At 35.6% G+C, this 13,732-nt stretch overlaps 1 protein-coding gene and 1 non-coding gene across 2 annotated transcripts; both read left to right on the plus strand.

Annotated features, from left to right (window-relative positions):
• The first annotated feature begins 2,406 nt into the window (after positions 1 to 2,406).
• Trnat-agu (transfer RNA threonine (anticodon AGU)) lies at positions 2,407 to 2,480 on the plus strand. The gene has a single exon. It is a non-coding gene; the product is annotated as a tRNA-Thr (tRNA).
• Positions 2,481 to 4,095: 1,615 nt separating this feature from the next.
• On the plus strand, positions 4,096 to 10,397 carry LOC140163276 (E3 ubiquitin-protein ligase TRIM56-like). The gene is made up of 2 exons (XM_072186674.1): positions 4,096 to 4,356; positions 8,802 to 10,397. The coding sequence occupies exons 1-2, from the start codon at positions 4,096 to 4,098 to the stop codon at positions 10,395 to 10,397; spliced, it is 1,857 nt and encodes a 618-aa protein (XP_072042775.1).
• Positions 10,398 to 13,732: the final 3,335 nt, after the last annotated feature.

A 13,732-nucleotide genomic window follows, 5' to 3' on the forward strand; every position in this document is an offset into this window, starting at 1 on the left:
AGAATCCTTGGGGAATAGCAGTCAAGAAAGATGGTGATATTGTTGTGACAAATGGATCCAGGAAAACTTGTAATGTATTCTCAAAGGATGGCAAAGTTAAGTACATATTCCAAGGGCCTTTTCATGCATTCTTGTATGATATTGCCATCACTGCAGACAACAGGTACATCTTTCCTGGCCAAGGTAATATTCTATTCCATGACAGCCAAGGAAAGAGGTTGGATTATCCCAAGGCATCTACTTATGATACGAACCAGCAACCATCCACTCCTGTGGCATTGGCTGTAGATTCAAGAGGCAAAATTATAGCTGGGTTAGAAAACAATACAATCTCCATCCATCATGCAGATGGCCAACTCTTGTTTAAGTTGGCTACTTTTGGTAGGCCATATTGGCTAGCTGTCACATCCAGGGGAGATATTGCTGTTAACATTAGGGATTCCAGTGCTACACTAGCATTACAATTGATGGACTATGTTGGTAACAATATCAGAGTGTTGCGGCCTCCTCAAGGAGTCACTTCGTGGCAACCTCACTCAATCTGCTGTAATAAACAAGGCGAGATATTTGTTAGGAATGATAAAGCTGTATATCGTTACACAGCAGATGGCCAGTGTACGGGATGCGTCATCAGAGGACTTGATAATCCAAGAGGCATTGCAATCTCGGAGGATGGACAGCAACTGTATGTAGTAGAATACAGTCAATGTGCAGTTAAAATATTCCAAAGACAATAACTTGCTTTTCCTGTAAATCTCATGGATTGGCCATCCGAGCAGATTGTAGCACATAAGTTTTTGGAGTTTAACTTGGAGTTATGCTTTATGGTTAAGATAAGGATAAGGGTTAGAGTTACACTTTGAATAAAGATTAAGAGATTAGGCATGTTAGGGTTAGAACACTATTCTTGAAGTCGATCCCAATGCTGTTATACTTATAGTCTTTACATTTATAGAATGCCAGTGAATTAACCTATACTAACAACTGCAACAATCTCGATGTGCAATAATTTTTACGCATTATTCTAATCTTCTTATCTGTCCTAGGTGCTTACTTTTACGAAACAGAAAAAAATCGCATTTGTTAATCGCTCATTTTCTATAAGCACTGTATGAAACAATTATTGGTAATGTGATGTAACCTGATGTAATGCAATCCAACATGTGACACGCGTCAAGTTTGAAAAAGGCTTAGCGAACGTAAGCCGAAATCTCACGTAAGTGAACATTTTTGTTGTGAGAATAGTGAGAAATGCATCAATATGTAATGCAACCTGTTTATATAGAAAGTAATGTAACATAATGTAGCACTGGCTTCTGTGCTGTACTCTGATACCTGTATGATGATTTTCCAACTGCTTCGCTACGCTCGGTGCTCGCTCCGCTCGCTATTCGAGAGGCGTCGCGGTTTGTGGAACGGGGCTAGTTCTAACATAATGTAAAGTTTGGCCTATGTATTGTACTGTGATGTAACGTAAATGTAATGAAATGACAGGCAATCTTATAAAATGTAATGTATTATACTAATTATGTATAATATAGTAGGTGATGCAATGTAATGTTAATTATGTCATGCAAATGGAACGTATAATGCAATTGTCGTGAACACTCTCAATATAATGCAATGTAATGTAATGCTATGTAATGCTATGTTATCATGGTTATGTTATCTAATGATCTAAAAATCTGGCCCGGGGTGATTTTTTCACAATTTGGGTTTGTTGCGAATTTGTGATGTTATGAATGTTAAAAATACTGTCTGATTGTTTCAGACCGGAATATAACTGGCATCTTGTATTTTTTGAGACATTTTTCAAGGTAATTCCTATTCTCAACATTGTCAATAATATTTTTAAAGGCCGATATCTCAATTTCCAATTTTATAATACCATAACTTACTAACTCAATATCTTGGCTTAGGAATGTCCGATTTCATTGGGGAAAATGGTGTTGTGGAGCAAAATATCTCTACATTTAAGATATGTAAGAACCTTAAAATTGATAACCTGCCCAAAAGTGTCTCCTTTTGACATGACAAGTCACAAATGCACTACGATCAAATAGGTTGATGACAACATTTGATTGAATGAACTGCACTGCGTCATGATTACGGTGATCAATCAATAATTTCACGCACAACCTCTACAGGAATAAAATAGTCTAATAAAAATTAATGTGATGTAAAACTGTGTTTAATGTAAATATAGTAGGCGATACAATGTAATGTAAATTATGCGATGCAAGTTGAACGTAATCGTATAATGTAATGTAATGTAATGTAATGTAATGTAATGTAATGTAATGTGATGTAATGTAATGTAATGTAATGTAATAAAATGAGAAGATGATAGAGGACGGGTATTGAACTGAAGACCTATATATAATAACATCACTGCTCTTCTCCATCTGACTCATTAGCTCAGTTGGTAGAGCATCGGTCCAGTGATCCGAAGGTCCCAGGTTCAAATCCTGGATGGTCAGTGACATTTTTTCACTGGCTGTCATTTATGTATGTGAAGGCTTGTGTTAAAAACCTTTCTTATAAAATGTAGTGTAATTTGATGCAATGTCATGGTACGTAACGTATGATTAATTTGTAATGTAACGTACATGTACTGTAACATATAACAATATCAAAAATTAAAAAAATATCAAATTTTAATAATTTGTCATAAAATTTGTATTATATCGCGAATTTCAAAAAATCAAAATTATTTGATATTAGAAGGACATTCCTCGTATTCAGAATGCAATTCGATAGGTCTGGTGTACTCTCAGTCCCCACAAAAATACGTGAAAACGTCGCTAAACGTTAATATCCCATTCCTTAAGGAGAAAAAACATTATTTGTTGTTATCTTCATTTTCCCTTTACTTTAAATATGTTTATTCTATATCAAAAACATATACATTTGTAGCCGGGTTTTTCAAATGTCGAAATAGAATGCGCGCAAATTGAAATGGAGTGAATTACAAAATATCCAGTAAGTTAGACATATTGGGGTTAAAAAAAACTGGAGTTGGAGTCGAGTGAGGTATGAAGGACTTAAAGTAATGTTAGAAAGTTTGTTTGAACAGAACAAAAAAAAGTAACACAAAACTCTACCTTATTTAAGTTAAAGTTAGTTTCAGAGCTGGTGCTTCTATCGTGCATTGTGTGCTCTCATTCAAAATACATGGTACCTCGTGGACAAATAATGAAATTGGGTATCGCAGCAAAAGGACTCATAAAAATTAAACGGTAGTAGCGAGTCACCTCATTTTTTCACAAAAGGTGACTATTGAGTGTGGTATTTATAAAACCTTTCAATAATGGACAATTTCAACTTTTACAAAATATCGATTCTTTGGTCTATTGCACTTTTTTTGACTCACCCTGTATTATTGGACTTTGAGTAATCGTTCGGTCAATCAGCTTGATATTGGCAGAGTCAAGAGCTTATCAGTTTCTTTTACCAACTTCATTATTGACATACAGTTATATATATTATTTATTGTTATGATTGCATTCTATTTCAATATTTTGCAAGATCAATTGTTCCAATGGCTGCTTTGTGTTCAATTGTGTTTAAATAGTTTCAACAGTATTTACAATAATAGTATTGTCCCAAAAGAATACAAAATAAGAATTGAAATTATAGTGAAAATAACACTTAATTTTAGTTTTAGTAATAATTTTGATGGTTTAACACGATGAGAAGATTTTGCGGCAAGTTTTGCAAAAATAAATAATTTGGAGCAGCTATTGGAGATGATATCCATCTTGCGTAACTTTAACATGTTTCAAAAGTAGTACGCATTCAGAATCATGCAATAAACGTGATTCTTTTCTTATTTTCTAACACTTATTTTCAACTTATTAGTGCTACTTGTGAAATACGGCTTTTTAAAATAATTATTTAAATAATTAATATGAAGGCAATTCTGAAATATGAAGTTGTGTACACAAAAATATATTGCAATTATTTTTTTTATTTTTTTTTAAATATTTTTTTTTTGAAAAATAGAACATAGAAACACTACATTTAAAGATACGACGTTTTTCACTAGCCAGTTCGGCACTAACTAATTGAAATACGCCCTTTTCTACCAATACAATGGCTGAAAGTAGGCTTGTTAAAAATCTCAGTCGGGATCATTTAGAATGCGGGATCTGTTTGCATCAATATAAGAAACCTAGAAGACTGCCATGCCTCCATTGCTTTTGCCACAACTGCTTAGAGAGGTACTGTAAAGGGCAGACGCAAGTTGTGTGTCCCAACATTTACTGCAAGAAACCAACAGCAATACCAAAAGAAGGAGTGTCTGGATTCCCTCCTCATTTCATCATCAATACCTTACAAGAAACACTGGATAAGGTAAACGTTCATCTTCAAAACACTATAGGCTTTTTGTTTTAATCCAGCTGATTATAAAAAAACTTTTCTGACCGCCAAATGTTGAGAAAAGTGGCCTTTAAAATTTATGTTGCTAATAAATCTTCGAGTTTCAATTTTCGATCTTCGAGCTGATAGCCTGATGATAATTGTAGGCCTAGGAGTAAGAGTTCGTAGATTTCAATTTGAAGTAAAATCACATTCTGAGCGGTATGTGCAGTGTTCCAAGATAGAAAATTAAATCACTGATTCCAATAAAAATAGATCTCTTTTCAAAACTTCTATCAGGCCATCCGTCAGAATTTATAGATTGTTTTCTTCAAGAAAGGGCTGATTTTCAACGTTTCTACCAGAAAAAAGTGGATGTTATGTGATTTTGTTTGTCTTGCACCCCCGCACCCACTATGGCTACGGCTTTGGTGTCCGCTTTGGTGTCTATAGCCTGCAAACAAATAAATATAGTAAACATATACCGTAAAACCCCGTCTACAAGGATATACCTAAGAAACGCCCTCAATAAAATTGGTTGCTTTTTGTATTTGGAGTTTGAGCAAATATATACTGGCACTGGGTGGCTATGCATTCCATCTAAGTATGTTGTAACACCAATCAATTGTATTGACATAATAACGACTGTTTCGTATATCAGGATCGTATAGCTCAATTGATAGAGCGTCAGACTTTGGAACTGAAGATCTAGAGAGCATGGTCCGGGCACCGGTTCCGTTTTTTCATTCTCGTTTAATTTTAACTTTTTTGACATGTTCTTTTTATCTTTCTTCAAATCTACCTTTCTACTTTTAATTTTAGGTGTTTTTGGGTGTTTTTTTTTTTTTTTTTTTTTAGTTTTTTTTTATAGTTTTTTTTAGTAATTTTGTGGTTTTATTCTAATAATAGCGAAACCCACGGTTAGACAGATGTGTTGTAACTACTTGTCTGTCCTCGTCTTTGCAATAAAACCTATGTTGCAACTTTGTGCCATCCCAATTCTTGAGGAATGGTAGGTAGGGTGCGTTTTGGCTTAAGCACGATTTTGTTTCTACTGCTGTGTATAAGTGTGTCATCAAAAAGACCGGCCACCACCGTGGCCGCGTCTCTTTTTAGACTAGCTTTCTTGCGGCCAGAACGGTCGACAATGGCAACTGCGTTCTCATCGTGGGGGTTGTCCCTATCCCTGCGAAGGTACTGTCTGTTCAATTAGCTTAGATTCTTGTATTTTTAAGATATTTGAAAAAATAACAAATTTTGGTCTAAGTCATCAAAGAAAAGTGTTAGCACAGCCTTAGACCCAATGTGATTTTAACTTTTCAAATTCCAACGTTCAATTTAAAACCCCATTTCTTTTCAATTTTGCCTCATTTTAGGCAGTTACTTGGGTCCACCAAAAGGGTTCGCGACCTTTTCACAAATCGAGTGGGATGGTCCATTCTCAACTTAGGGCATAGACCCTATCCAATTCAGCAAAACAATCTGTCCTGCCATTTCAATTGTTATGTCGTTCCGGTTATTGGATAGGGTCTATAGGTGACGATTGTCCACATGTTTTTGTTGCACGAAATTATATGCGCGAATACGTTTTATGCATAACATTATGTTGAGCATTATCTTTTTCCTAAACAATGACATTAAAATTATGGATTTCGTTCTTATTTCAACTGGTTTACAATGTAAATTGAGTTTTGTTTAACACCATCATTTCTTTCCAATAATAAATATAAATACGCAAGGAATGTATTTATATAAGCTTGGCCTATTCTGGAAAACCTTAGTTCATATTCACATTTTTATAATAACGTAATGATTCAACGGTTTCAACATAAAAAAGTTAGGCCTACTGGCAAATATATCTATTTAGCTGGACAATACTTACTGATGCGGATGGTCGAATACTATATCTCAGCGCATCTAATTATTATGACATTCGTTATGACGTTCTACGGCTTTTTATAAAAATATCGCGGGAAAAGACCAAAATTGAAAAGAAATGGGGTTTCAAATTGAACTTTGGAATTTGAAAAGTATAAATCACGTTGGGTCTAAGGCTGAGCTAACACTTTTCTTTGATGACTTTGACCACAGTGTTTTAGTTTTTCAAATATCTTAAAAATACAAGAATCTAAGCTAATTGAACAGACAGTAGTAACCTTCCCTACGACTAGCCCGCTGTTGCCATAATGACGCATTCCGACCGCAAGAAGCCCGCACAAGAACACTTTCATCGTGCTGGAAAATAAATCTAATCTAAGCATTTTAATGTTGTATACAAGAACCTGTTCCAACTTACTGCAGGGGTGTTCAATTTAGTTAATACTCTTGGTCCTTTTTACGAACTTAATATATGCATCTTCTACCCCTCGCCAGAATGAAAGCCTTGTGATGAAATCAAAATAAATATTGTTCTGTTGCCACAATTGCAGTTTTTTCAATAAAAAAAAAATAGATGAGGAATAATAATTATTCCATATTTGAATCTATTGTCCCATCAAGAATAGAGTGTCTTCAAAAACTTCAATCAATTTATCTGACAAAGGAAACTATTCTGGTCATTCAATTTTGTTTCGCTTGCACCTGTTATATCACAGGCGTTGGTAGAGAAGGCACACTTCTCTTGTCTTCACCGAAGTAGTGATGTAAACACTAACATGATTAATTACCATAGCAATGGACATACACTATTTTTTGTTCCACTTGAACCCATACTCATAGGCTATTCGCTGTCGATGTGACGTAGTTAATCGGATTAACTACCATAGCAATATATGAATACAATTTTGGCTATATCGCCCGCACTACAACGTTCATGCGGTGCCGATGCATTGAATCATAGATGTCAAAGAAATGCTAATCACCTGCAACTGTAAGATTAGTCTCTTTGAAAAGAGCGGTATTGTATTCAATCTATCATATAATTGAAGACAGGCGATGAGTTCATCCTGCAGCGCGGTACATTAAAAAATTGTATTTATCTATTGCTATGGTAGTTAATCCGATTATGACGTCACTTCTACGGCGTATAGTGTGTGGATACTCTTCTACGGATTTGGCTACTAAGCATGTCAGGAAGGATATATATGGCCGTATGCTGACCTGTGTCAATATGTTTTGGCCAGATGAAGTCCGACCGATTGCCTACGTCACTGTGTGCGATCATGTGTGACAGGCAATTCCCGATATCATTAAAATTCCCTGTAAACAATCATCCTTCTAATGTCTACGTACGTAGGCCTCCAGCCCATAGTACAAAGCAAACAATAATTACATGGTGACAGACTCCTATAGTAATGTTTGCCATTGAGCGCACTAGGTTTCATCCAACCTGTAAATGTGAAATGACGCAGCCTTGGCGGTGACTGCACTCCATCGCCTGTTTTACACTAGACAAACGAATGTCAGCTTACAACACAAGACAATATAAAGTAGATTTTAAAGCGGGTTTTATGTACTTAATTCGCTGTATAAGATTAAACAAGAAAAAAAAGACAAAGAAAACAAAGAAAAGAAACAATAAAAGAAAAACAATAGAATAAATTAAACTAAATATGAAAAAAAAATGATCACGAAAGGAGTCTTTAGAAAATGCAAGAAAATATAAATGAAAAGTTTGAACAATATTTTGTTTATAAAAGTTTGTGTGACCGTGATGAGGCTCGAACTCACCATCTTCCGATCTAAAGAACCAAAGTCTTATGCCTTGCCAAGTGAGCTATGCTCGTGAGATGCGAAATAAAGATAAAATAATACATTGTATACCTGCTTGTGTCGGTAAATGATTTGCTCAAATTCCATAATGATATAATATTGTGGAGGGTGCTAGCGTGAAATTTTCTATCATCACAGTCGCTACTATTCCTTGTAGACGGGTTTCTACGGTATATTAAATGAAGGCAGTAGATTGAGCACGTTTGGGAAACGTCTCAGCAAACACAAAAACGTTTTAAAGACGGTTTAAACAAGTTTTAATTTGGGTCTTGGTTTAAATAAAAACGTTTCAATAACATTAAATGTCGGGTTATATATATGTCATGAAAACGTTTTGAAACGTTTTGTATGAAAACACACTGCAAGAATAATTTTGAAATGTTTTAAAAATATTATTGTAAACTATTTTTTGCCAAATATTTTGTTGTCAATGTTAAAATATTTGCAATAGGTTATTAAAAAATATTTTTTAATGTTATGAAAACGTTTTATACCCTTTATATAACCCGACATTTAAACTTTTTCTAACCACCTTTTATTACCTTTTGCGAATGATGTCGAAAACGTTTTGTGTTTGCTGGGATACCACACTCTTAATTTTCCTTCTACATTTTTGTCATCATGTTCAGTGGATCACTTGATTTGTCCTTCTTGAATGTATTTATGAAAAAATAAATAAATATTCGGTAACTGGTAGTTGTTATGTGTTTGCACCCATGTTGTTGCAGGCAAAACAAACCATGAAGGATGCCGTGTGTGGAAACTGCAACCTGAAAAAGAAAGCCACAGCCTATTGCCTGGATTGCGAAGAATTCTTCTGCCAAACCTGCCACACTGCACACGATACCCTCAAAACCCATAAAGACCACCAGGTTGTAAGCATTGAAGATGTTCGCTCCGGAAAAGTAGTGCTACCAGTGACTGCATCTGAAGACCAGAAGTGTAAGGACCATGACAGTGAGACAAAGAAGTTCTACTGTGAGACATGTGGGAAGCTTATCTGTGGAAAATGCATCGTGCTTGGTCATCCCCAACATCAGGTCATCACCTTGAAAAAAGCATCGGAGGAAAAGGTTGAGAAGTTAAAAGAGCTCTCCAAAGGAAGTGAAGATCTAGAGATAGAGTACAGAGATGCCATCAAGAAAACAGAGGATGTTCAGAAGAGTCTCGCTACTGCCTCCAAAGAGGTCAAGAAGAACCTGCAAAGGGTCAAGAATGAGTACTACAAGCAGGTTGATGCCATCTTCAAGAAACATGAGGTTGATGTCAGGTTAGTGGATGTCCAGAATGCCAAGGAGCTAAATCATATCAAAGACAATCTTCAGACAACATTGGCTAAACTTGAATGTGCCCGTGATCTTGCTACTAAAGTCACACAAATGGGATCAGACCATGACATTACTTCAATCTTCCCTACCTTGTCAGCAAGTCTTAAGGAGCTGAATGAGATGACCAAGCCTGTGGCTGCATCAGACTCGCTGGGATATGTCGGGTTCATAGCACCTGATACAGTTGATATTCCTGATATGTGTAGCGTGCTGTCGTTCAAAGACAAGTGGGTATTGATTAGGCGGTTTAGTACCAAGGCTGGACTGAGTGGCCCGTGGGGAATTGCAGTCAACCACGATGATGATATGAGTGGCCCGTGGGGAATTACAGTCAACCACGATGATGATATTGCTGTGACAAATGGATACAATAAAACTTGCAAAGTATTCTCAAAGGATGGTAACATCAAGTACATATTTCAAGGTCCTCTTACAACGAGCCTGGTGGATATCGCTATAACATCAGACAGCTGGTTCGTCCTTCCTGGCAAAGGTCAGATTCAGTTCTATGACAGCCAAGGTAAGACGTTGACTGACTATCCCAATACACCTACTTATGATATGCTCAACCAACCATCCACTCCTCGTGCACTCACTGTAGATTCGAGCGGCAGGATTATAGCTGGATTAAGAGGCAACACAATCTCCATCCATCATGAAGATGGTCGACTCATATCTAAGTTTGCTACATCTGGTATGCCAAACTGGCTTGCTGTCACCTACAAGGAAGATATTGCTGTTGTCATTGACAACACTCTACAATTAATGGATTACTGTGGTAATAATGTCAGAGTACTGCAGCCTCCTCTACAAGTCACTGAGTGGATGCCATACGGTGTCTGCTGTAGTAAGCAAGGTGAGATATTTGTTGTGAATCTGGGCAGCCCTAAAGCTGTATATCGATACACAGCAGATGGTGAGCAGTGTCTGGGATGTGTCATCACAGGACTTCATTACCCAATGGGTATTGCTATCTCAGATGAGCGGGCAGAATGAGCGGGCCGATGAAAGCAGCTGATTTATAGAATTACCACCCCAAGAAATTAGGTTAGTTTAGGCTATTAAGTTAGTTGAGGCTATAATAAGAATTAGGGTTGGGTTTAAGGGTTAGGTTAGGATTAGGATGATGTTTGGGATTAGGGTTGCGGTTAGAATTAGCCTTATGATTATATATTAAAAGAAGCTGTTTTCTTTCCATCAGAACTAGAGTGAATGTATACATGGCAGTAGCGTATACAGTTCTTTTTTAAACGGGCGCGCGCTCCCCGGGTATCAAAAAAAGAAGAGAAATTAGAGAAAAAGAGAAGAGAAACGCATGTGTGCATGCGATATTGACGAAATTAATCTGTTTGACCATTTCAGCTTTTAAACAAGCAAATTTAAGCGCACTTCGCGGGAATTTGTTCCAATTTAAACCATATTTGACCATTTAAGCTTCAATATGTTATATTTACACGTTTCATGATCCTTTCATAGCTCACCAAGTAACCCCCCCCCGCCGCTTGCTGAAGTTCCGATACGCGCCTGCATGGTATAGGTTTCGACTTGTGTTTAGGACCATGATTATAAGATTATCATGATTATGGTTATTAGAATTGTGGTTGATAGTTGCATACATTATACCTAAGTTGCTCTCAATATAATGTTTTTAAGTTGATAATTTAAATTAACTTAGCGTAAGCGACACGGGTTCAAACAACTGCAAACAACCCGGTAAACACAACAATGTTTTAACCCAGTTAAACAACAATGTTTTAACGTGGTTTGGTCAAAACGAATTTAATAACATTTATAAAATGTCAGGTTATATAATGGTCATGAAAACGTTTGCAAATATTTTTGGCAAACATTTGTGCAAAACATTTTGTCAACAATTAATTAACATTATGTCAGAATATTTTGCAGCATGTTTTCCAAAATGGGTTTGAATATTTGAAGAGCTTATTTCCGAACCGTGTTAAAATCCACAAACCCATGTATCTGATTTCCCTGTGCATTATTGCAATGCTATAGGTATTACAATTTCAGTTGGATGCCCAATTACAAAGCAAATGCACAGTAAAATACTGTGTGAGGCTTTTGTTTTTCCAAATGAGAACAATAGTCTGCATATTGTTATGCACCTTTGTTATGGTAAATAATAGTACAACTCATTGTTGCTAATGTCAAACTTGTCAAAGTAATTGTGATTGTATCACACAAGTAAATGAGACACATGGGGTTGTGGACTTAACACGGTTTGGAAATAAGCTCTTCATTTTTAAAACCCGACATTAAAACATTTTCTGTAAAACATTTTGTGTTTTGGTGATAACATCTTCACAGGCCATATTTTTACCTACTTCAAAGGAATATTCATCCTTCCTTTGACCATAAAAAGGAAATTATGTACTAATTTTGTAATCATTAAAACTGAAATTGCTTTGAAGAACAATCAAACAGATTATCTGCATATAACAATAATATAATGTGATGTGCCAAAATGTTATATATATATTATTAAATTTAATGTAATGAAATGTAATATGAAATTTAACATCATGTCACTTAATGTAAATATAATGAAACTTATAGTAACGTTACATAATGTAATGTAATGTAAGGTATGGTAATGCAAGGAGTGTAAGGCAATGTAACTTTTGTAATGTAATGTTATTTTATGTTATGTTATGTTCTTATAAATATGCTTATGCACTGTCTGCCACTATGTGCAAAAAGAAAGAAAAAACATTCCCTATTATCACTAAAACAAATAATTAAAAAAATAGATTCTTGTCAAAAACGATTCAACTTGTCAAATTTGAGTAGGATGGCTGATCCGAGGGGGACAAAACAGAATCTTGTCAAACTTATATGAATACACTCTAATTTCGCACAATACATTTGTTAATATAATCCCTACTCATTTATTTTTGATCCCGTAACTAATCGATTTGATGAGTAATACTGTAAATTTTGATTAGGTTTATTATCAATTTGACCCCGAATTCGAATATCAAATGGTAGCAGTTTCCGGTTTATATTAACTATTCATATTCATTATTTGACCACATTATCCATAGCATAGTGACGATTTTGTTATGTCCCCCTCTGATAAGACATCCTATTCAAATTTGATACGTTGAGTCATTTTAACAAGAATTTATACATTATAAGCTAATTGACCAGATCTACGTTTCATATTATTTGATTAGAATGTCATTGTCATTTTAAACCTGTCAAATTGATGAGTTTCTTGTCATTTTGATAAGAATATCCGAGTTATTTTGGAGAGAAATCTGTTATGTCTCCCTTGACAACTTTCTATCGTTATACATTTTAAGCCCTTCCATCCTCCGACATAACATAGTAGAAAGTGCGACTGTATAAATTCAGTAGCTTTTTTGTCCTGTAAAGCTCACCGTAGTCTTCTTATCCCAACAGGGTGGATATTGTAAAGGCTTCTTTAAAACGCCTTATAATGTTTTAATCTTGAACTATTCCCGTAGGTGGTAATAGTTTTATCAGTGAACTTTTAATGTTTTTGTGGTCAACTTCGTAATAATATGAATTAGGGGTTCATTCATAGAATTGTGGGCATGATCGATTGTTTATAAACAACGATCATGCCCTCAATTCTATGAATGAACCCCGTTCATACATTCCCAAACATTCAGTGATTGTTTTTCATCAAATAATAACAAAAAATAAGATGTAAGATTCTTAAAACCGCGGTTTTCTGCGTTTTTTCTATACCAAAAAACGCTGAAGTAGCCGGGCGCGGGCATGGACGTTGTTTATGCTCGGCTTTCGACCAATCACGCTCGCCGTTCTATAGCATTAATGTATGAACACAATAATGTGTATAAGTATTTAAGATAAGAAAGAGAAACTTTGTCATGTTTTGCAGGAGCATGTCTCATTATCAACATTTGTAATTTAGTGACACGTTGTTTTTCACAAATTAAAATACCTTTGAGAGGTGTTATTATTTATCTGGAAAAAATCTGTGTATCTCAATTTGTGTTTGTTTTTACTATGCCTGTGGTTATATTTTGACATAACGTCTGTTCTTTCTGATGCTCTCTAATGTGTATAATATTACTACAAATTGGGCGTATAAATAAGTTGGTCAAAATGATAGTACATGTAGAAGAAATTTTGGAACTTTTGTACACTTTGGCAAATTTGGGGCAGCACCCTCAACCCCCCCCCGCGTACGGGCCCGTAGTGGTTCATTTCCCGGGCTACATTTGTCTGCAACGTCTTCCGATGCCGAAGACGTCGAGAATGAGAACAAAGCACTGAAAAGGCTGGTCACTTTTACGTTAGAAAATCTAGGCCGAGAACCG

This window comes from Amphiura filiformis, chromosome 10, assembly GCF_039555335.1.
Source record: "Amphiura filiformis chromosome 10, Afil_fr2py, whole genome shotgun sequence".
Taxonomy (NCBI): domain Eukaryota; kingdom Metazoa; phylum Echinodermata; class Ophiuroidea; order Amphilepidida; family Amphiuridae; genus Amphiura; species Amphiura filiformis.

Excerpts from the sequence above, each read along its gene's own strand:
- LOC140163276 (XM_072186674.1), top strand. The coding sequence starts at position 4,096 with ATGGCTGAAAGTAGGCTTGTTAAAAATCTCAGTCGGGATCATTTAGAA. Across the intron at positions 4,357-8,801 it reads TACAAGAAACACTGGATAAG|GCAAAACAAACCATGAAGGA; the intron begins GTAAACGTTCAT and ends ATGTTGTTGCAG.